This window comes from Aedes albopictus, chromosome 2, assembly GCF_035046485.1.
Source record: "Aedes albopictus strain Foshan chromosome 2, AalbF5, whole genome shotgun sequence".
Classification (NCBI taxonomy): domain Eukaryota; kingdom Metazoa; phylum Arthropoda; class Insecta; order Diptera; family Culicidae; genus Aedes; species Aedes albopictus.
The window spans coordinates 28,154,071-28,175,732 of record NC_085137.1 but is presented as its reverse complement, the minus strand read 5'-3'; the positions used below and the strand labels follow the sequence as shown (position 1 = coordinate 28,175,732).

Genomic DNA, 21,662 nt, shown 5'->3' with positions numbered 1-21,662 from the left:
ATGTCGTGCGCGGTTGTTGTGCACTAGAGCCAGCGTTCGCTACTTCGGAGCTGGAGCCCACATCGCTGTACCTACGCGAATGGACGTCACACGAAACTGTTTTTAATACAGTTGATAGCAATTATATTTTCGTGTTATTAACTAAGTCAAACAGATAGCTAATTACTTTCAAATAGTGAAAAGTGTGGAACTAAGCACTAGTTGTGCCAGCGTTTATTTAAATGTTTAAAGCGTTTTTTGGCATGTTTTATTTCATTATTATTAATTAATGATATTTCTTCTGCAAAGTTGTTCAGTACATAGTATTATGGCGCTTAAGTGGTGAATGTTTCGGTAGGAATATCCCCCGCAAATTCTTGCAGGAATATTCCCTTGGAGGAATTTATGAATGAATTTTTAAAAGGATAGAAAAAAGCATTTCCATAATGAGTCATTGGTGTAATTGTCGATAAAATTTGTGAAGAAACCTTTTGATAAATACTTGAAATAATTTGTTTTCGAACACAGAGCGTTCAGGAAATCCAAAGGGATATCAAAACACTTAGTTTCGCTGTTGAACTGAATATTTTATTAACCCTTACAAAACAACTACACTTCATTTGCTAGTACATAACTATTCCGATCGGCAGATATGCATACACAGATTATCTATGCGGAAAAAAGCTGTAGTTAGTTGTAGTGATATTCACAACAGAGACTGAGTGACCACATACTAAGAAATTTCGAAGAAATTGGAATTGGATTGAAAAGTTTAACTTTAAACTAGAACTTAATTAATTACTAAGATCCTTCAGAATTTCTGATGGAGAATCCTTTAAGGAATTTGTGATGCATAGACAGAAGTAATTTGCTAAGAATGTATTAAAGAATCTCCCTTTTGGATTCTCTGAAGAAATTCTCAAGGGACGATATGTATGTTGGATTTTAAACTTAAGTTAAACCTTGCGGAAAATCACGAATGATCTGTATACTTTACAATTCAAATCATATTAGTAGTTTAAGTTAAGAGCTCCGACAGATCAAAGGCGACGTGATCTGGTCGGTCAAATATAATTAGTGAATTGGAATGTGTTTTCGTGTTCTATGATCAGAGATGATGGTTCATAGGAGTGGTTTACTTGGGATCCCAACATGTATATGAAATAATCTTCCAACAAATCCTTGGGGCAAAGTTCTTTAAAGAATTCAAAGAGGAGATCATGAAAAAGTCATGGAGGAATTGTTGAAGAAATCCTTAGAGGATGGAGGATACATGGAGGATTTTTTTTATGGATTTTTACAGAAATTCCTGGAGGAATCCTTTGAAAATGATTGGAAACAATCTCTAGAGGAATTCCTTGGAGGAATTACCGTAGGAATCTATAGAGTAATTTTTGTAGGAATCATCGGAAGCCTTTCTTAACAAATCCTTGGAGAAGTTGCTGAAGAATTCTACAACCACAATTTCTAGAGGAACTCTAGCGGAAATCTCTTTAAGAACTTTTGGAAAAATATTTGAATATTTGACTGACGGATCGTTAGTAAGAATTCACGTAGGAATCGTTGAAAAAACTCTCGGAGAGATCTCTGGAAGAACTTCTAGTGAGCTCCCTAGAAGACCTACAAGAGAAATACTTGTAATATATCTAGAAATATTCCCTGAAAGTACTCCGAAGCCATCCATAATAAACATTCAACCTGTAAGACATGTACAAAATCTCCTAAACAAATGCATACGCCGCGGTTCAATTACATATAACATTTTCCACTTGAGTGCCAAGGACTTCTCGAAAACTTTACTGATAAGTGATGATCCGAACTTCCTAGGACAGCAAAATAATGAGATTTAACATATCAAATAGCTCGTAGTAGTGAAATTGTGCATAAAATTTTACACCATTCGAGAATTTCAAGAATCAAGAACAACTTTGCTAAACATACGAACTGTGCAGGTGATCTGGGTCATGATAAGAAACATTAAAAATTACCCAATATCATATCGTAATGGTGGAATTGCTTACCTCATTTTCCACCTTCCAAAGTCATAAGCTTTCTGTACAAATTTGATGAAGACATGAGCTTTTTTGGTAGTTCATATAATAAAGGATATCAACAATTGTGTATTTTCTAAACACAATGGCGCCATACAGCGGTTAGTTTACGCACTAAACACTACCAAAAAATATTGATTAGCTACACATTGCATTTTAAAAATTATTACTGGGTTTGTTATAATGTTGATGTAATGATGATCAAATCACATATTCATTTATTGTAACTGACTTTGTTAGATCCTTGAAATAATACAAACCAGTTTTCGTACCGATTCCAACAAATATATCTAAATATAACAAACTTTGATATAGATATCAACCGTTGATATAATTATGTTATATTTTTGTTATGCCTTTCTGATCGGGTTGGAATCGTTTAGCCAATATGACATCTTGCCCTTTCAAGGGCACGCTTCCACGTGACGAAGAAAGGAGCAAAACCATCGTGTCCGATTGTCATAATTGACTAAATAAACAATCGGACACTCTTATTTTCTTTTGGGAAAAAGTGTTTTTTAGTTTTTCAACAGTTTCCATTCTCAATTGAGCCTTAAGGCGAAACTGGAAGCATTTTTTCATTTTTTTTTTGGTTTTTGATTTTTCATTAAATAACGAAGCAATATTTTCAAGAACGGTTTTCGTACACATGTAGAGTATGGATCAAGGAATCTTCTGAGTTTTTTTTTGTGGTGGAAAATGTTTTCCATTTTTGCAGAAACCATTTTTTTGTGAAATTTTGTTCAAAAATGGTTTCTGCAAAAACGAAAAATATTTTCCACAACAACAAAACTTCAGAAGATACCCTGATCCATACTCTTAAGTGTGAGCTGTTTCAAGACTTAATGAGTTAGTGAGTGAGACAGTTACTGACTAATAAAGTTATGTAGCTTAGGACAGAGAGCTGTTCCTTGCATTTTAGCAGGGATTTGGTGAATAAAGTGAATGGTTATGAATTAGTTTGTTAATTAGCTAGTGAGCCAATGAGTTGGCTAGTGAATAAGTGATTAAATGAGTATGTGAGATCTTTTCTGTGCAAGTAAGGGTATTAGTGAGTGAACTAGTGAGTTGGTCTGTAAGTGAGTTAATGGGCAAGTTGATTGGTGAGTAAGTGAATGAGTGATTTGTTAAACGACGGAGTTAATGAGAAAGTGAGTAAGTGAGTAAATGAGGGAGTTAGTTACTTAGTGAGTGAGTGAGTGAGAGGATGAAATTAAGTGAGCTAGTAAATTAGTTAGTTTATGTGTGAGATTGTGAGCAGCAATAAAAAAAAACAATGAAGCGTTAATGAGTAAAGTTGTGAATTGATAAGTATATGAGTGAGTGAGCAAGCGAGTTAGTAAATGAGTGAGCTTGTTGGTGAGTGAATGTGTGAGTGAAGTAGTGAGCTAGTGAGTAAGTGAGTGAGCCTGTTAGTGAGCGAGTGAGTGAAAGAGTGATTTAGTCAGTGAGTGAATTGGTGACTGAATGAGCTTGTTAGCGAATGAATGTGTGAGTTAATAACTGAGTTAGTGAGTGATGTAATGAGTGATTAATTTAATAAGTGTGTGAGTTGAGCAGTGAGTGAACAAGTAAGCGAGTGAGTTAGTGAGCCCATTAGTAAGAGAGTGAGTGAATGAGTAATTGTGTGAAATAATTTAGGGGGTCAGTATCCGAAATAGTGGGTTTCATTAGTGATAATTAAGGCGAAACTGGAAGCATTTCCTCAGTTTTTTGGTTTTTGATTTTTTATTAAATAACGAAGAAATATTTTTAAAATCGGTTTTAGTACACACGTAGAGTATGGATCAAGGTATCTCCTGAATTTTTCCCTGGTGGAAATTGTTTTTTGTTTTTGCAGAAACCACTTTTCCGTGAAATTTTGTTCAAAAATGGTTTCTACAAAAACGAAAAACAATTTCCACCAGGGAAAAATTCAGGAGATACCTTGATCTATACTCTACATGTGTACGAAAACCGATTTTGAAAATATTGCTTCATTATTTTATTAAAATCAAAAAACCAAAAAGTGAGGAAATGGATCCAGTTTCGCCTTAATGAGGTTGGCATTTGTAATTGAAAAAGTATACGAATACTTTTTTAAGGTAGTGGATTACGTGACAGGGAATGACCCACATTCCAAATGTATGTAACTTGGATCAAAGCGTTCAATCCTCTGTTTTAGTTTTCTATTTGTGTATTTTAATTTAAAGCTAATATATTCCTTTCAAATCTCGAATTTAATCGATAGTGTTTTTTTTTCGTAAACAGCAATGAAACGGTACATCATAATGCCATGTGGATCTCGTCCATTCAGATTGTGCTCGTTGGCATGGAGGCATAATTTCATTGATTCAAACGTATGGGATCAAAACTGTCAAATGTCAAAAATTCTCAGTACACTGGATTTTCATGCTGCACCACATCACTGTTGGCTTCGTGAAAAATGCTACCCCCAACCAGTAATTTAATAGTTACTTCAAAATTGCAACTGAATTAGCTAGACACATATAGTACCAAAGAAATCGTATGTATTGCAAGAAACAGATATATACATACTTAAGTGAAAACCATATGGAAACATAAAACCGATTACAATAAGATTCCAACCCACATAATCAACGATTTCTCGAAAAGATTTTACGATTTTGCCGGTTTTCTCCGTCTGAATATACGATAATACATATCCTCTACGATAATGCGTAGCTAAATACAACTAAGGATTTTAAAATTAAAAAAATAAAAAGTTTTCAATGGGTATTGAACCTAGGTCTTCTGGTTGCGAACTGTGCGATATCTCTATTGGCTATATTACCAAGTTAAAAGTTGAGAGTTGTATTGCTGTTGGGAATCGACTGTAATCTTGACTATAGATTAACGGCTACGCAGTCTTAGGGTTCAAAAAACTAGTTTTATTATTCACCCGACGTTTCGATACGGGGATGGTGTCTTCCTCAGAGGGAAAATAAATATTAACGTTTTTGGTCAAATAAGACTGCGTAGCCGTTAATCTATAGAGTTGAGAGTTTTAAGTTTAAGTTTAATGCGATTAAACAAATAAAAACTAGCTTGACACGGTATGAGACGCCTGCGACCATTATTGTGATCTATTGTGGTATACCCCTGTCTAATTTTGCATTCATACAGATGACGAGCCACCATTTAAGGTAACCGCCCTTTGCTGAGGATGCAAAGTTGCCCAATCTGGTATAATTCTAAGAATGAACTATACAACTAAATTGGGATTTTCCAACCAAATTTCAAAGGGACTTACGACTTCCTTGTTGAAATATTGTCTTCTATGCACAATTAATACTGGACAATCACATAATAAATGTTTTGAGGTCTCAATTTCACAGTTACAAAAACGACAGATGTCAGTTTGACACCGGTTAATCTTTTTCAAATGATATCTGGCCGGGCAATGTCCTGTGAAGAGCCCAATGATTATGCTCAGAGATTTTTTATTTAGATTTAGGAGTCCTGAGGTCCTGATGTTTCCGAACAAATTCTGTCAAAAATTTAAGTTTTTAAGGTTTTTGGGATTCCAAATGTGATATTTATATATGTTTTCTTTTTATTGTATTCGATATTGTAGTTTAAAGAACTTGCAGCAAACAGGTGTATATTTCAATTTGTGATAAAAGAATTAACTTTCAATAAATTTTAGTGATTTCTTGAAGTTTGAAAATAGTCGAAAAACACAAAATTGGTTTGATGCACCTCTTAATTTCAATAGATTTGTTTGAAATTTTGACCTGTTACTACTTATTGGATGTCGATCAAAATATGGGGGTGGACTTGAGAATCAGAAAACATTTTTTTAAAAGTGGACAGGCCTAATGGCATATTGAATCGGCTTCGTCATGCTTTACGACATTTGAGCCTCTTGGTAAACACCTTGATGAATACTGTGTTTGATTTTTGTGCTCAACGCGCATTGCAATCTTATGTAATGTAGTCCTACATGCCCTGAGCGACATGTACTTTTATTAGATTCAAACTGATAGTTGTGGAGAAGTTACCATTTAACTGGAACGCTAGTTCTGTTCCAGCTGGAACGTGATTCCAACATCAAGGAAGAGCATTCAATGTGCAGCATTTAAATATTCTATGAGGTGCTTTTAAAATGCTATGAAGTGCAGTATACTTAACTAAAAATGCCTCATGCCTCGACTCTGCAAATAAATGACATGGGGCAACTATGCGTATAACGGCAGTTAATCAGCTGTCAAAATGTCCTGAGAAAGAATGGTATATTTCACGTGAGCACCCTACTTGGGCTGGGATATGAAAACTTAGCCTAAAGATTAATACATTACATTCCTTTTAGGTAGTATTTCCGTTGAAATGATACAATGTTTCATTCATCGATTTTCAAAAAACAAAACAAAAACAAGAGTTTCACACCTACCTCAGTTTGGTCTCGTTCTCGTAGTGCTTCATAAAGCTCTCGCTAGCCGTATGGTGGTCCACGATGGTGATGTTCCGACTCTGGAACGAGTGCAGCACGGCAATATTGATTTCCACCAGGGTCTTGTCCTTCCAAAGGGACGTCGGATTTCGCGTGTCCAGACCCATTTTCACTGCGATGGGCTTCCCGGATTCGAGGCGGTGGGAAAGTAAACAAACAAACAATAATCGATAGCTATGCGGGATATATCCGGAAAATTGATTCGGACTGTTTTCGGGGAAAGGGCAGATAGTCGCAGTGTTTGTTTGTGGAAACTGCGGAAAAGATGATTAGGTTTTTCGATTCAGATGGGAGTGAACGAGTGCATCAGTTTGCGAGGTTTTGTGCAATTGAATTGTTACTTTGATAGGTAGACGGATGTCCGTCGATGAGAGTAGTTTTAGTGCATTTGGTAGATATTTGAAAGGGAATTACAGTCAGTAAAACACCAACTACTTTTCATGTACGACAACCGAGAAATTGCTAAATGTGGGTAGCACCGTGTCATGGGAGTTACTACTGTATATGTACCTCGAGCAGATTCCTCCGATTGATATCGCACAGATTGCGACACCCGATTTCCGTGGACATATACCAGCCGCTAAAAGACGTCGCCGTAAACTGGATGCCACCGCAGTCGAACAGCATTCCGGACACCGCAGGCAGAGCATACCACCGAAGGCCCATTTCGGCAAACCACTTGTACTGCGGATGGCTGAAGGGCACTTCCAGGATAAGCTCCGACGGGTAGTCGAAGTAGTCCGGGTCGTGCCCGTTGGCCGAAACCACCACCGGCAATATGTCCCACTCGGTTCCTTTGCTTTTCCAGCCGAGTTTGATGCAGAACTGTTGGGATTGTTGAACGGTAGCAACAGGTTGATGACCATCCAGGATAGGTACCAAAAAGCAGAGAGAAATTGATACGTTAATAAGCAATGTCGTCCGATTTTGGGTTGTAAGCGAGGATTTCGACTTCATCAGAGACCCGAGTAGAAAAGAATTTCAAAACAAGAACCAATTTGGCTATTTGAGGAATATGAATGACACACATGGGTCAGAATCTTCTTTGTAGTATAATCATAAATAGAAAAACATTCAAAATCGAAATGTGTTCCTCTTCTGTTATCCACTTCTACCCGGACACCCCGGTCGAACCCGCGAGCTCTAAACCCTCGGTGAAATTTCAATTTCATACATCAGTGAACTCCACATTCATCGGGTCGCCGACAATTTTCCCATCTTGGCCCTTGTAGCCGGCGTAGGAGATGAGCTGGGCGTTCCAGATGCGGTAGTCATGCGTGCCGTCCGTTCGTTGCGGGAAAATCGTTATCGCCGATCTGCGAAAAAGGAAAAGCATGAAGGGAAAGGTTTACTTGTGGTGACGGAGGGGTGTGCTGTCTGAAATAAGGTGCGTGGTGAAAATTGAGTTATTGAGTGGCCTCGGCAGTGTAGAGCGGATTGGTTTGGACCAACCAGTATGGGTTAGGATTCTCGGTTTCTGTTTGTGAAATAGGATATTATTTTGGGGTTGTCTTCAGCTTCGGGTTAACTATCCGATCGAAAATTTAGATTAAACAATACCCAATTATGTTTTCTGCACCTGAGTTTTCTGTGGGCTTTATTTGGTAAATGCTTAAATTAACAGCTTATATCTGTGGTTGTTACTCCGTAACTGAACCGAACCAATGACAATGCGTAATTAATCAATTGAAAGGACAACTCAGACTGATCTAATAATTTTCACAACCCTCAAAATCCAGAAATTTTAAAATTTTGAAAAAGTTTAATAACCGCCGACCACATTCTTGCAGTCAATTGCGTAGTCAATGTCCGTAGCAGGCACCACTTGCACTGATGATGCGCCTTCGAATTTCACGACTCACGTTGTTGTCAGCCGTCAGTAAGGATCCGAGGTAGACGAATTCCTCCACCACCTCGGAAGTATCCCCGTCTATCGTAACATTACTACCCAGACGGGTCCGGTCGTGTTCGGTTCCGCCTACCAGCATGTACAGGGGATACTCAAAATAACTGGAATAGGAAAAATTTCCACTTTTCAAAAAATTTTCAACTCGCTGTAACTTTTCGAAAAGGGCATGCATTATTTTCAAATTTTTACTGTAAGTTGATCAACTAGTTGTGTATCAGTTGTCAAAATTTGGAAAAGATCGAGCCATTCCACACGAAGTTATAAAGGTTCTAAAAAAAGGTATAATTAGCCGATAACCAACTTTGAGCTGTTATATCTCCGGATTCAATGAATCAAATGCAATGAAATTTTGATCAATAATGACTTATATAATGAGCTATCAAAAACTTTTGACCAAACTTAAAATTTATTACACGAAAGAAAATTATTACGATTGGATTATTTTTCTTATATACCACCAATTTATCCAAAACTTCATCATCGTTTCAAAATTCGAGATTGTAATTCTAGATCGTTTAAATTCCCTCTAATTGACTTCAATATGAATATGTTTTGAAAGGAAGTAACAAAATAACTGGCATTAAGTTGCAAAAGTAATGGGATGCATATAAAAAATAGATAAATTTACTAAAAAAAGCATTGAATAAATGAAACCGCCATAACTTTTTTTTATTAATAATTTCAAATTAAGTAAACTTCTTTTAAAAGTCACAAATGATCAAAATTTCATTGCATTAGGTTCATTGAATCTGGAGATATAACAGCTCAAAGTTCGCTATCGGATAATTATACCTTTTTCTAAAACCTTTATAACTTCGTGTAGCATTGCTCGATCTTTTCCGAATTTTGACCACTGATACACAACTAGTTGATGAACTTACAGTAAAAATTTGAGAATATTTGATGCCCTTTTCGAAAAGTTACAGCGAGTTGAACATTTTTTGAAAAGTGAAAATTTTACCTATCCCAGTTATTTTGAGTATCCCCTGTACTTTGTTTTTGAGGCATTCACCACCAGTCCGACCTTTGCTGCTTCGCGTTTCAGGCGGGTGTACAGCTCTGCCACCGTTCCAAATGTTCTGGCAATAATGTCCATGTCATCCGCAAAGCACACAAATTGACCGGATTTTGTGAAAATCTTTCCCCGTCTGTTGAGCCCGGCTCGTCGTATCACACCTTCCAGAACGATGTTGAAGAGTAGGCATGAGAATCTGTCACCTTGTCGTAGTCCCCGGCGAGATTCGAATGAACTGGATAGTTCACCTTAAACCCTTACGCAGTTTTGCACACCGCCCATCGTTGATTTAATCAGTCTAGTCAGCTTTCCAGGAGAGCCGTTTTTGTCTATAGCTCTGCACGATACTGTCGTATGCTGCTTTGAAGTCGATGAACAGGTGATGCGTTGGGAACTGGTATTCAAGGCATTTTTGGAGGATTTGCCGTACAGTGAAGATCTAGTCCGTTGTCGACCGGCCGGGAAAATAATTTCCCACGAACTCATTCCTTTTAGGAGACAGACGACGGAAGACGCTCTGAAGTTCTCACATTCCAAGTGGTCGCTTTCTTGTAAATGGAGCTGATTACCCCTTCCTTCAACTCCTTCGTTTCCCAGATCCTGACTATTGACCGGTGCAGACAGGTGGACAACTTTTCTGTGCACATCTTGATGAGTTCAGCTGCGATACCATCCTTACCAGCTGCTTTGTTGGTTTTGAGCTGGTGAATGGCATCCTTAACTTCCCCCAACGTGGGAGTTGGTTTATTTCCGTCCTCCGCTGTACTGGCATCGCCGTTTCCTTCGTTGCCGTGGTCTTTCGTGCCTACGTTCTCCACGCCATTGAGGTGCTGATCGAAATACTGCTTCCACCTTACGATCACCTCACGTCTGTCCGCCAAGAAACCACCGTCCTTATCATTTCGGCTCGCGGCACGAAGCCGTTGCGGGATGCGTTGAGCTTCTGGTAGAACTTCCGTGTTTCTTGGGAAAGTTACAATGGGTTTTTTACGGCTGGCCCGTAGGGCCTGACACTAACCCCCTACTTTCTGGAGGACCATATAGTGAACAGTTAAGCTTAGTGCTTCCCTGGCACTCGGACGTAGATCAGCTACTCCTAACATGGCGATCAGACGCTGTTGTGAACTTGGGGGAGCTTGAGAACAGACGCTCAGGTTTGTAGAAGCGAACCCCCTTTCCCTGTCAGCCTACGACCAAAGTTCCCAGCGTGGTTGGTTACCCATTCTTCCCTAAGGTTGCCCGTAGTTTCCAAAAAAGTTGCTGGGCAGAGGCTAGTGCATTACAATGCGATCTGTATTGCGCAGCATGCCCAGCCTTTACCGTGCCAAATTTCTCTAAAGGAACCTCCAAAAATCTCACCAAGAATTCTCGAGGAAAACTTTCTAGGCTTAAGAAATCCCTTCAATGATTTTTATAGAAATTTCACCGCGGAAAACATCCGCGGATTCCAGATATTCTTACACCGATTTGAATTTTTCAGAAAATCATGAGTTCAGATTGTTGTAAGAAATATTTTTCAGAAGTTCCTTGAGTTCCACCTTAACCCTTATGTGGCCGGCAAGGTACCAAAGTACCTTTTTCGATTTCAAATCTCGATATTTTAAGGACAAGGTATTTGGAGTACGAAGCTCAAAATTTCTAGAGCACCGTTTTTTAGAACCGTTGAACGGATTTGGACAAAAATGCATCACGCTAATTGTTCAGTGGTTGTCAATACATAGCGTGATGCATTTTAATCCAAATCCGTTCAACGATTCTAAAAAACGGTTCTCTAGAAATTTTGAGCAATGTACTCCAAATACCTTGTTCTTAATAAAGATCGAAAGTAGGAACCACAGTGGATAACAGGCACTGAGGAAGATTACAAGTGGTAGTCGAAAAACGCGTATCTGTCAAAGGATACGCAATTGGGGCGGAATTAAAAGGTACAAAACTGATTATACTCATTCGAAAAAAGTAGGAAGTTGATACTCTGTTAGATCCAAGACTCGTGAATATATATTTAATAATGGGGTTGACCGTATTTTCAAGTGAGGAGGGATAGGGGGATATGCTTCTAATTTTTTTATTACGTTGAATACCGGAATGATCATACTATCTCCGCCATTTTTCCACCAATTTAAAAAAAAAATTTGGCTCATTTCACTCAGATACATCTATCGAGAAAATATTTGGTTGCACCGATCTGATCACCGTGGTATACGGAAAATCCGGATTTTCGGGAGCATGTCCTTATATACCATTGAAGCCCACATGGTTGAGCTTAGGATACCGTAAAGTGGTCATGCCCCTACGGGAAGCCTGATCCGAAATCGCTGCTTCAACGTCAATTCGTTTTATGCTCCCAGGCTGATCAGATACTATAAACTGGAGCAATTTTAGGATGCTTGATACCGATATTGCTACTAACCTACCAAAAATCCCGAGCACTGTTTTGTATAAAAACATAGGCCCGGAAATCCGGACTTTCCGGCACCCACGGTGATCGAACCGGTCTAACCAAATGTTTTATCGATAGATAATGAGTTGAATGAGATGAATGAGCCAAAAATAAGTCGGTGGAAAATTGACGGAGATATGACTTAAGATATGATCATTTCAGTTTCGTGGATGCCTGGGTACCCTGTCGGTATTCTACGGGTGTTTTTTTGCTGGCAACACTAGCAAGCCTTCTATTCATACCTCCAAACGGCTTCATTGGGTCATTATAAAGTCCATAAATCACGATACGCCATCTTCAACCCCACTCCTCTCTTAGCGAACTTTTTGTATGGGAACTCAAAAATAACGTACGTGGAATCAAAGGATTCTTTAAGGAAATCATCTTTTGTAATTTCTGTCAGGGATTTTTCAATAAATTTCTTTAAGGTTGCCTTCGAACATATCTCCAAGAATTTCGTCAGATTTTTTGAAAAATTCCTTCTTCTATAGAATACATCAGAGACTCGGCTAGAGATTATTTTAGAAATTTCTTATTTAAGAAACTTTAGGAACCTTTTTTTTTTGTTTTCAGAAAACCCTGCAGGGGTTCCTCCAAAAATGTCTACAGGAATGTATTATTTTATATTTTTGTTTTCATTTGTGAAATTTAACTTAATGCTAATTCTTAACACTTCCAGGCATGTCTTCAGATTTCTTCAACAAATTTTCCAGGGTTTCTTTCAGTAATGCAAAGGTATAACAATTTATTCACGAACTCCTCCAGAGATTTTTGCAGGTATTTTTCCAGGAATTCTGTTGAAAAATCATGCATGAATGTCTCCAGGAACTCCTCCGGAAGTTCATTCATGCTTTTTTTTCAGTGATTCCCATTAGGGGCCGTCCATATACCACGTGGACAGAAAATTCATGATTTTTGACCCCCCTCCCCGTGGACAAGCGTGGACTTTTCATTGACCCCTACCCCCCTCCCCCAATGTCCACGTGGACATCCGAAAAAAATGTATTTTATCATATTTCTAAAATAAATGAAAAAAGTGATTTTGAAAGTTTTTTTTAGTATTGTTTTTTTTTCTTCGTAAACAATGTCTTAAATATAATTGAAAACTTTATAAAATACAAATATTCTATAGCTTTAACATAGAATACAAACAAGTAGCACAAAATAGGTACCTACAAGTTTTCAAAATTGTTTTCAATTGAGCTTAATGTTTGTGACAGTGTGGGTTCAATTCTTGCTCCAGATGGTGAAAATTTTTCGTCAAACGGAAAATTCTTCATTGTGTGTTTTTCGTGTAATGTCCATCGCCTAATTTTAGTGATTGTTCAATGTTTAGTCTGTACAGCCTCTGGTTGAAGACGGTGGTTTTTATAATGTTTGTTCAATCTATGATTGTTTGTTGAGATAAGGTAATTTTAAATATTAGATTTTTGTTCAGATAAGATTATATTTTTTAGATTCTTACAAAAAAAACAAGACAAGCAACTAAATTGAATTGCTGCGGTTTAGACTTTAATATCCATTAGAAACATCTCAAATTTTAAAGAAACCTACAAAAAAAAAGTTTTTGAGATAAGCCTGCAAATCCCTTTATGTATTTTGAAACTTTGAAGTAGTTTACAAATTTGATATGAAACTTCGAAAAATCCATACAGAACTTCAATGAAAATTCTCTTCCTGAAGCAACAACAATTGCATGGTGTACACTCCATTTTAAATCTCCTGAATATTCCTCGGTGAACAAAACTAAGTAATTAGACATTCTGATAATTTAAAACAAATAAGTCTGTGAATCAACACCATGATTTTTTTTTCCTTGAAGAAGTAACTTACAACTAAAAGTTAATGTATAATAATATGTATGAAAGAACTGCTGAAGAGAATCTCATCAATAATGCGACATAATTTGTTTCATTTGTAGATTCTTGTTTCCTAATTTATATGTCAATGTTGTCCACGTGGACATTTGACGAACCCCCACCCCCCTCTCCATGGACAAGCGTGGACTTTTCGCTAACCCCCTCCCCCCTCTAAGCTGTCCACGTGGTATATGGACGGCCCCTTACAGTAGTTCATACAGGTTTTTTTAGATGTTCCTTCAGGTTTTCCTTTATGTGGTTCCCCAGAAATTCCACCAGAATTGTTTCCAAGGATACCTAAGGGAGTTTTTTTCGGACTCGTTAAGAAATTAAGATTTTTTTCTAGGAATCTTTACAGTTAAAGTGTTTCTTCAAACATTCTACCAGGAATTCCTTTGAAAATACGTTTCAGAATATCCTCCAGAAATTTTGGTAAGGAATTAGTTCATGATTTTTTGAAAATATTTATTTATAAATTCTTATAGGCATTCAAGCAAGGAGTTTTCCAGGTGTTCCTCCAGGAAATTCTCAAGCCACTCTTTCTAGAATTTCATCACATTTATTCAGATATTCCTCCAGGGTTTTTTTTTTAGAAATTTAGAATTAGACAAAAGCTTTATTAAAAAACCTTCCAAGGATTTCTTCAGAAGTGCCTCCACGGATTCTTTCTGAAACTTCTTTAGGATTTTCTTCAGAAATATCTTCTAAGAAGGATTTCATCAAGAACATCAGCAAGGAATTGAAATTTATAAAAAAAATCAGGAATCCTTGGAAATTTTGTTAGGATCCCCTAAGATTTCTTCGGAAATTCCCCTAAGAATACTTTCAGATATTGCTCCACGAAATTTGGCAGAAGCATTTCAGGAAGTTATATACAAAAAACTAGAGAAATTCAACAAAGGTTTCCTGGAGAATTTCTTAAGGAATCCCTGGAGATACAACCGGAAATCTCAAGAAGATTTTTTTGAATTTTCTGAAGGAATCCATGAAAAAGTTTTTCTAGCAGATCGTGCAGAAACTGCAATCAAAGGTACTGGAGGAATTCTCAAATAAATCTCTCAATTATTTTCTACAAGGCCTTACAGGGTTAAATGGGCTTTTAAGGTTCGTCTCTGGAGTTCACAGCCCTTCGGAAATGCCACTTCAACTCCTCGAAAACGCCCCAGAAATGACTTGGAACATCTTAAAACAAACCTAAAATTCTCCCAAACTCTCCTAGAAGCCCCTTGAAGTACCTGAAATTTTCCTGTTACCAATTGAAACACCCCTGGTATCTCCCTGGAATGCTCCTAAAATGCACTTGAAGCTTCATTGAACCATCCAAATTCTCTTTTGTCCTTCTAGAGCCACATCAAATGCTCCAGAACCCCCTACTTTTTGGAACCCTCCTGACCCCGATCTCAATCTCCCAAAAGCTCAACATTTTTCATTTCATGCTCAAAATTGTAAGCCTTCAATAGCGATCTGATATGAAGAATATATACACAATATTTGAAATAATTGGTATAAAATTTTCTAAAAACACAGCACTCAGTTCACTCTGGTTGAACAAAAATATTAAAATATGGCTTACAGTTCGGTCCCAAGCAGCACACTTTGTTACAACTAAATCACGGTAATTTCTATGCGACAAATGCAAAAGTCGATTCTAAATTACTGCAACATCGATTCCCACATCTGTGCAACCGAAAAAGCGCAGGAGGTGGAGCCTTTATGCAACATGTGGTTCGTTGCATAAGAGGTTAGATGGTAACCAATATGTAATGTAGTTTGTTTACACTGCAATAGAAAAATAAACTCAAAGTTACATTGTTGGTTTCGACATAACAATTATGAAAAATGATGATGATGCCATACATGGCAATGGCGATTGAATAAACTGCCTCTCAAATAAAATGGAAATGTTTTTGGTCGGTATCTAAAATGATCCTGGCAATTGTATTTTTCCGGTGCAACTTCCAGTTTTGCTAACGGAAAACACGCGCGCTTGCGAAATTCATTAATTTCAGCATATACATTTGCATACCTCACGGAAATTTTATACGGTATTTGAACAGGAAGCAGCATACTAGGCTTGCCAGGCATTTTTTCGTCAAATGTGATAAATTTCTTTTCTATTTTGTTTGATTAAGATTCCATAATCATAACTGAAAGTAATTTTATGTTAGTTTTTTAGTAGCTGAAACAAGTAATCGCCATTGTGATGACTGGGCAGAACCTACATTGCCGGTTGGATGTCTGAAAATATCATTATCCACATCATACATTGTTTTATACAGGACTCTAAACTACAAGATTTAAAGCAAGTATTTTTGTATGCATCTTTTATATAATAAGGTGAAAACATCGAATTTGTTGTTTAAGTTTTACCATACAAACATATCTAATAAGTTAATATTTTCGACATTCAGTGTTGAACTCAACCTGTTAGTAACTGATAAGTTGCACATTTGTGACCAAGTAATCAAACGTTTTTGTGTGTCTTATATGTGTTTACAATGTAACAACAACAAGTTACACTGTCGTCATTTGGAAACGACTTTCGGTAACATGATACATGGTAACCAAACATTGACTCCGCAGCAACTGGTCTGGTCATTTGTTTTGGTTTTTGGTTTCAATGTAACAGGATGATGTCAAGAATGCAACTTTTTGAATTCGACAGTTCAAGAGCAGGTTTCACGAAAGCCACTGTGTGACAATAATGTAGCTTCTTCAAGATTAAGGTTGCATTGTGATGTCTGAGCAACCAGAATGTGTACTGCAAAAACAGAACTGTTACCATTAGTCTGAAGTGAAACGGCTATGCAATCTTTAATATTTTTCTAAAATATTTCCTAAGTTACAAGTGCTACTTGGGGTGTGGCTGAATGTGTTTCTTTGTTTTAGAAGTAAAAACTGTTTCTCCAGAGGTTCCTCCAGCGATTTCTCCAGATTCTCTAGAAATTATTCCTAGGATTTCACCAAGAATTCCTGCGGCGATTCCTGCAGGAATTCCTCCATGAAATCTTCCAGGGAATTTTCCAAGGAATTCTTCAGAAGTTTTTCTAAGGATTCATACAAGAATTCCTTAAAGGATTTCTCCAGCAAATCCTCCAGAGATTTCCCCAGGAATTCCACAAGAGATATCTTTAGCAATTCTAGTGGTTTCTCCAAGAATGAACTATTTCTTGAAGGAATATTCTAAAGAATTCCAGGAGGAATCCTGGAAGCAATTCCTTAAGCAATCCTTGGAGGACTTTATGCAGGAATCCCTGTAGGAATACCAGGAGAAATCTTTTGAGAAATTCCTGGTGGAATTCATGTAAGAATTTCGGGAAAAACCCCTGGCAGAATTCGTGGAGATGTCCTTCATCACAATCATGGTGAGATTTCTCCAGAGATTAATCAGCTGATTTCCTCCAGAGATTTCTTCAGATTCTTCCAGGATTCCTCCAATGATGCCACCAAGCATTCCACCGGCTATATCTCCAGGAATTCCTCTGATAATTCTTTCGGGAAGTTCTTCACGGATTCATCCAGGAAATCCTCCTGAGAATTTTCCAACGAATCTGTCACAAATTTCTCCAAACATTTCTCCAGAGATTTTTCCCGAAATTCCTCAAAGGATTACACGAAGAATTCTTCCAGATTCCTTCACGATTTTCCCTGAAATTCCTCCAAGAATTCTTTCGGGAAATTCTTCACGGTTTTCTCCTGAAAATAACCCTGGAAAGTTTCCGTGTATTCTTTTTGAATTATCTTCAGGGATCCATCCATTAATTCCACTATCTTTTAATTTAAAAATTAATTCCAATATCTTCCGGAAAATCCTCCAGGGATTCCGACAACTATTCATTAAGGTATTTCTCAATGGATTCCTCTAGGGATTCCTTCAGTGATTTCTCCAGGATTTCTTCCAGGGATTCCTCCAGGAATTCCTCCATGATTTCTACTAGGCACTCCTCTAGGGATTTCACCAGGATTTTTTTTTTCAGAGGTTCCTCCGAAAATTTATCCAGAAATTCCTCCATGATTTTCTCCAGGGACTCTTCTAGGCATTCCACCAAGAATTTCTCCAAACATTCCTTCTGGATTTTCTGCAGAAATTCCTCCATCAATTCTTTCGGAAAATCCTCCTGGGAATTTCCCAAGGAATTCTTCAGAAATGTCTCTAAGGATTCATTCAGGATTTCCTCCAAGGATGTATCCTGGGATTTCTCCATAGCTTCTTCCAGGAATTCCTCTATGAATTCCTCCAGGAATTCTTCAGGGAATTCTTCCCTGAATTCCTCCAGGGATTCCTCTAGGATTTTTTTTTAGGTAAATTTTCAGAGTTTCCAGGGATTCCTCCAAGAACTCCTTCAGTGATTCCTGCAGGTATTTCTTCAGGTACTCCTCAAGGAATACCTCAATGAATTCTTATGGGAGATTCTGCACGGATTCATTCAGGAAATTCTCCTATGAAATATTGAAGATACTTTTCAGAAATTTCCTAAAGATTCATCCAGGTATTTCTTCAAGGATTTATCCAGGACCTTCTCCGGGAATTCCTACAAGAATTTCTCCAGAATTGCATAATTCCCTGGAGAAATTTTCTCTGGAATCCCCGGAGCAATTTTTCGAGGATTCCCTGGAAGAATTCCAAGAAAAATCCTCTGAGGAATATCTGGAGGAATTCATGTACGAGTTCCTGGAAGAATCCTTGGAAGAATTACTGGACGACTCCTTGAAGAAAACCCAGGAGGAATCCTTCAGCGATTCTTCGAGAAATTCTTCCGGGGATGCCTCAGAAAATTCTATCTGGGTATCGTTTATTTAGGAATTTCTCCTGGTATTTCTCTACAGATTTCAAAGATTCCTACAGCGATTCCTCCAGAAGTTTCTTCAGGGACTCCATCAAGAATACTGCCTAGAATTCATTCGGGAAACTCTACACGGTTTCCTCCAGAAAATCCTCCTGGGAGTTTTCCCAGGAATATCTGAAAACCTTCAAAAAGGGGGGATTCCTGCCATGTGAAATGACTGAGAATGAAATTTGCTGACACATACAACAATGCTGGTAAGCAGTTAAAAACGCACTTCAACAACAGTTGAATGGTACCAACACAAGCGCTTTTTAGTTGGTGGCGGTCAAGCGGTGATATCACCAGAACTGAGTACGAGCTGAAAACCCGTAAAAAACTTCATTATTGCTTGTAAATCGTTATGGCTTGTCTAATATGTAGAGTTCAATAGTAGAATACTTTCTTGAAAGCATGAATACGTGAAGACAAGTCAGATTTCATCCAGATCGTCAATGAAAATGACGACGTAGAATGAAAAAAAAAGATGTGTTCACCAGTAAGTGCATCATCCAGTGCATACCAAGCTCTCTCGTTATTTTTCACCGAGTATGCAGCATCCAGTAACTTACCTTCCAGCTATATGGAAAAAAGCACAACGAGCACTTTGCATTCAATCTATTTAGGATGAACCTTGCCGGAATTCTTCTGTAGCTTCAGGTAGGATTGATGCAATAGGGGATAGTGTACTATTTTAGGTTGACAGAGCGTCATAAGTGTATTAGAAATGTTCTTTTAATTTTTGAACTCAAGCCTCAGCCTATAATTGTTTAGAAGACATCTTCAAACCAGATTTTCAATGTTTCAAGCGCCGAGATGAACAAGCCTAGGGCTAAAAATCTCGTTAATACAGATAAAAAAATGTTTCAGGCGAAACCAAACAAAGTATTTTCTTATTTCATACAACAACTTCTTATGCAGGATATTCTAGATAAATCAAAGTTGTAAAGAAACCCAGTAATCGACCCAAATTATGTGTGATTTTATGAAAGTTTTGAATCAGTTTCAAAACTAAAATTTGGTGTTCATCACTTTATTGAAATTTAAAATCATAGACAAGCACACGTAAAACCAGAATTATTTCCATTGTACCTATACAAATTTAAAGATCAATTCTAAAAGTAGAAGAAATGTTCGACTAATGGCATTACTGAAAACGCTAGAATGACTCTGCATCTCCATAACTTTCATGCGAAGGCATTATACAAGATCTGTTCTCTTAGGTTTTGACTCAATAATGACAGCATCCCCCAAATACGCCAACATCGTAGCGGACAGTTTTACATACTATCCTGCCCGTCGAGATCCTGCTACGGTTGGAGTGAATACCGAGAATCACACTACTGCAAACAAGAGGATAAACTCCACTTACTGCAACCGGGCGCGAGCTTGTTGGTACGGTACGATCTCTTCCTATAAGATGGTACCGCACCTACCCACCATACAGACGATAATCGTGATAGAAAGGTGATACGTACCTGAGGTTTCCCTTATTGGTGGCATACTTGATGTGATTGCAAATTGCTTCAAACATTCCGCTGGTGGTGGTAACGTAGCGGCAGTCAAAAACCTTCGGGTCGTCGTGAGATTAGGTTGAATGTTGTCGTCATCGTCGTCGTTGTCGTCCAGGAGTCACAACAGGAAGCAGCGCGATGTGAATCAGCCAGGACGAGAGCAGCAAGAGACATTTCGCAAGTGATGAGGTGGAATGTCAGGGAAATTGATTCGTTAACGATCCATTTCACCGTGGGAAGTATGGCATGTAAATGGGAAGACGTGGAGTAATTGGATGTTTATTAGTGATTATGTTAACGGTATTCTAATCAATTGTAAATGTAAAGTATGGAAAGCGTTTGGGATTTTAATAGAAAAATACAGAAAAATGAATTAAAATTGCTGGAAATGAAGACAACATATACACCGTGTCCAATAAGTTCTCATACAAAATACAAGTTTAGAAAATATAATTTTATTTAACATCTATGATTTATATTTTCAAAATGAATGCATGTATTGAAGGGCCACATAATACTGATTCAATAAAGCATACACTCCCGATCAAAAGTTTGGGGTCACCCCCTTAAAAACATGTCATTTTTTTAGGCCCATATCTCCGCCAATTTGCGTCCGATTTCAAAACCCAAGGTCTCATTCCAAAGATAATAAGTCAAAGAAACTTTGAACATGATTTAAAAGAAGTTTTTTCAAAAAATTTTGTATGTAAACTTAACCCAAAGTTGCCAAATTTTCTAAAAAAATGAATATAAACTTACGGCAGTGTCGCTGGAAATTGGGTCGACCAAATTTTAAGATGAGAGCGTTAATATAACCCATTTTCTATTAGCTTTCAACTACTTTTTACAGAACTTAGCTAAAAAATCTAGAAAAAAAAAGTTATAAAGTAAATTAATCCTTGATGTCATCGACCAAAAGTTTGGGGTCACTATCGTAAAACATGGAAAAGTGATTTGTTGATATCTTTGTCATCTTTCATTCAATTTTAATTCTTCTTGGCTTATTTGAAACATAATGAATGATACTTACTGCATAGACATTTTACCACACATATTTGTTGAAATTAACTTAATAAAACTTAACGTAAAGTGTGGTGAAATGTGTTAGCTTTACATAACATTTTTATATACAAAAATCGTAAAATACGTTAAGTTAAAGACATCAAACATAAATATAGTTGATTATCTTTGAAATGAGCCAAAAAAACTTAAAATTGAACTATAGAAGACGAAGATATCACCAAATCACTTTTCCATGTTTTACGAAAGTGACCCCAAACTTTTGGCTGATACATCATATTGACGGGTGACCCCAAACTTTTGGTCGATGACATGAAGAATTAATTTACTTAATAACTTTTATTCTAGATTTTTTAGCTAAGTTCTGTAAAAAGCAGTTGAAAGCTAATAGAAAATGGGTGATATTACCGCTCTCATCTTGAAATTTGGTCGACCCAATTTCCAGCGACATAAGTTTATATTCATTTTTTAGAAAATTTGGCAACTTTGGGTTAAGTTTACATACAAAATTTTTTGAAAAAAGCTTCTTTAAAATCATGTTCAAAGTTTCTTTGACTTATTATCTTTTGAATGAAACCTAGGGTTTTGAAATCGTACGC

General features: G+C 37.3%; 1 protein-coding gene across 3 annotated transcripts in view; it reads right to left on the bottom strand.

Annotated features, from left to right (window-relative positions):
- Positions 1 to 21,662, bottom strand: part of LOC109402508 (nitric oxide synthase) — a 354,219-nt gene that overhangs the window by 83,235 nt on the left and 249,322 nt on the right. For all 3 annotated transcript variants that reach the window (XM_062849368.1, XM_062849370.1, XM_062849369.1), the window contains exons 6-9: positions 20,008 to 20,099; positions 7,658 to 7,799; positions 6,994 to 7,308; positions 6,424 to 6,605 (exon numbers count right to left, since the gene is read on the bottom strand). In XM_062849368.1, the coding sequence (XP_062705352.1) occupies positions 6,424 to 6,605; positions 6,994 to 7,308; positions 7,658 to 7,799; positions 20,008 to 20,099 (731 nt within the window). The remainder of the gene's footprint in view (positions 1 to 6,423; positions 6,606 to 6,993; positions 7,309 to 7,657; positions 7,800 to 20,007; positions 20,100 to 21,662) is intronic.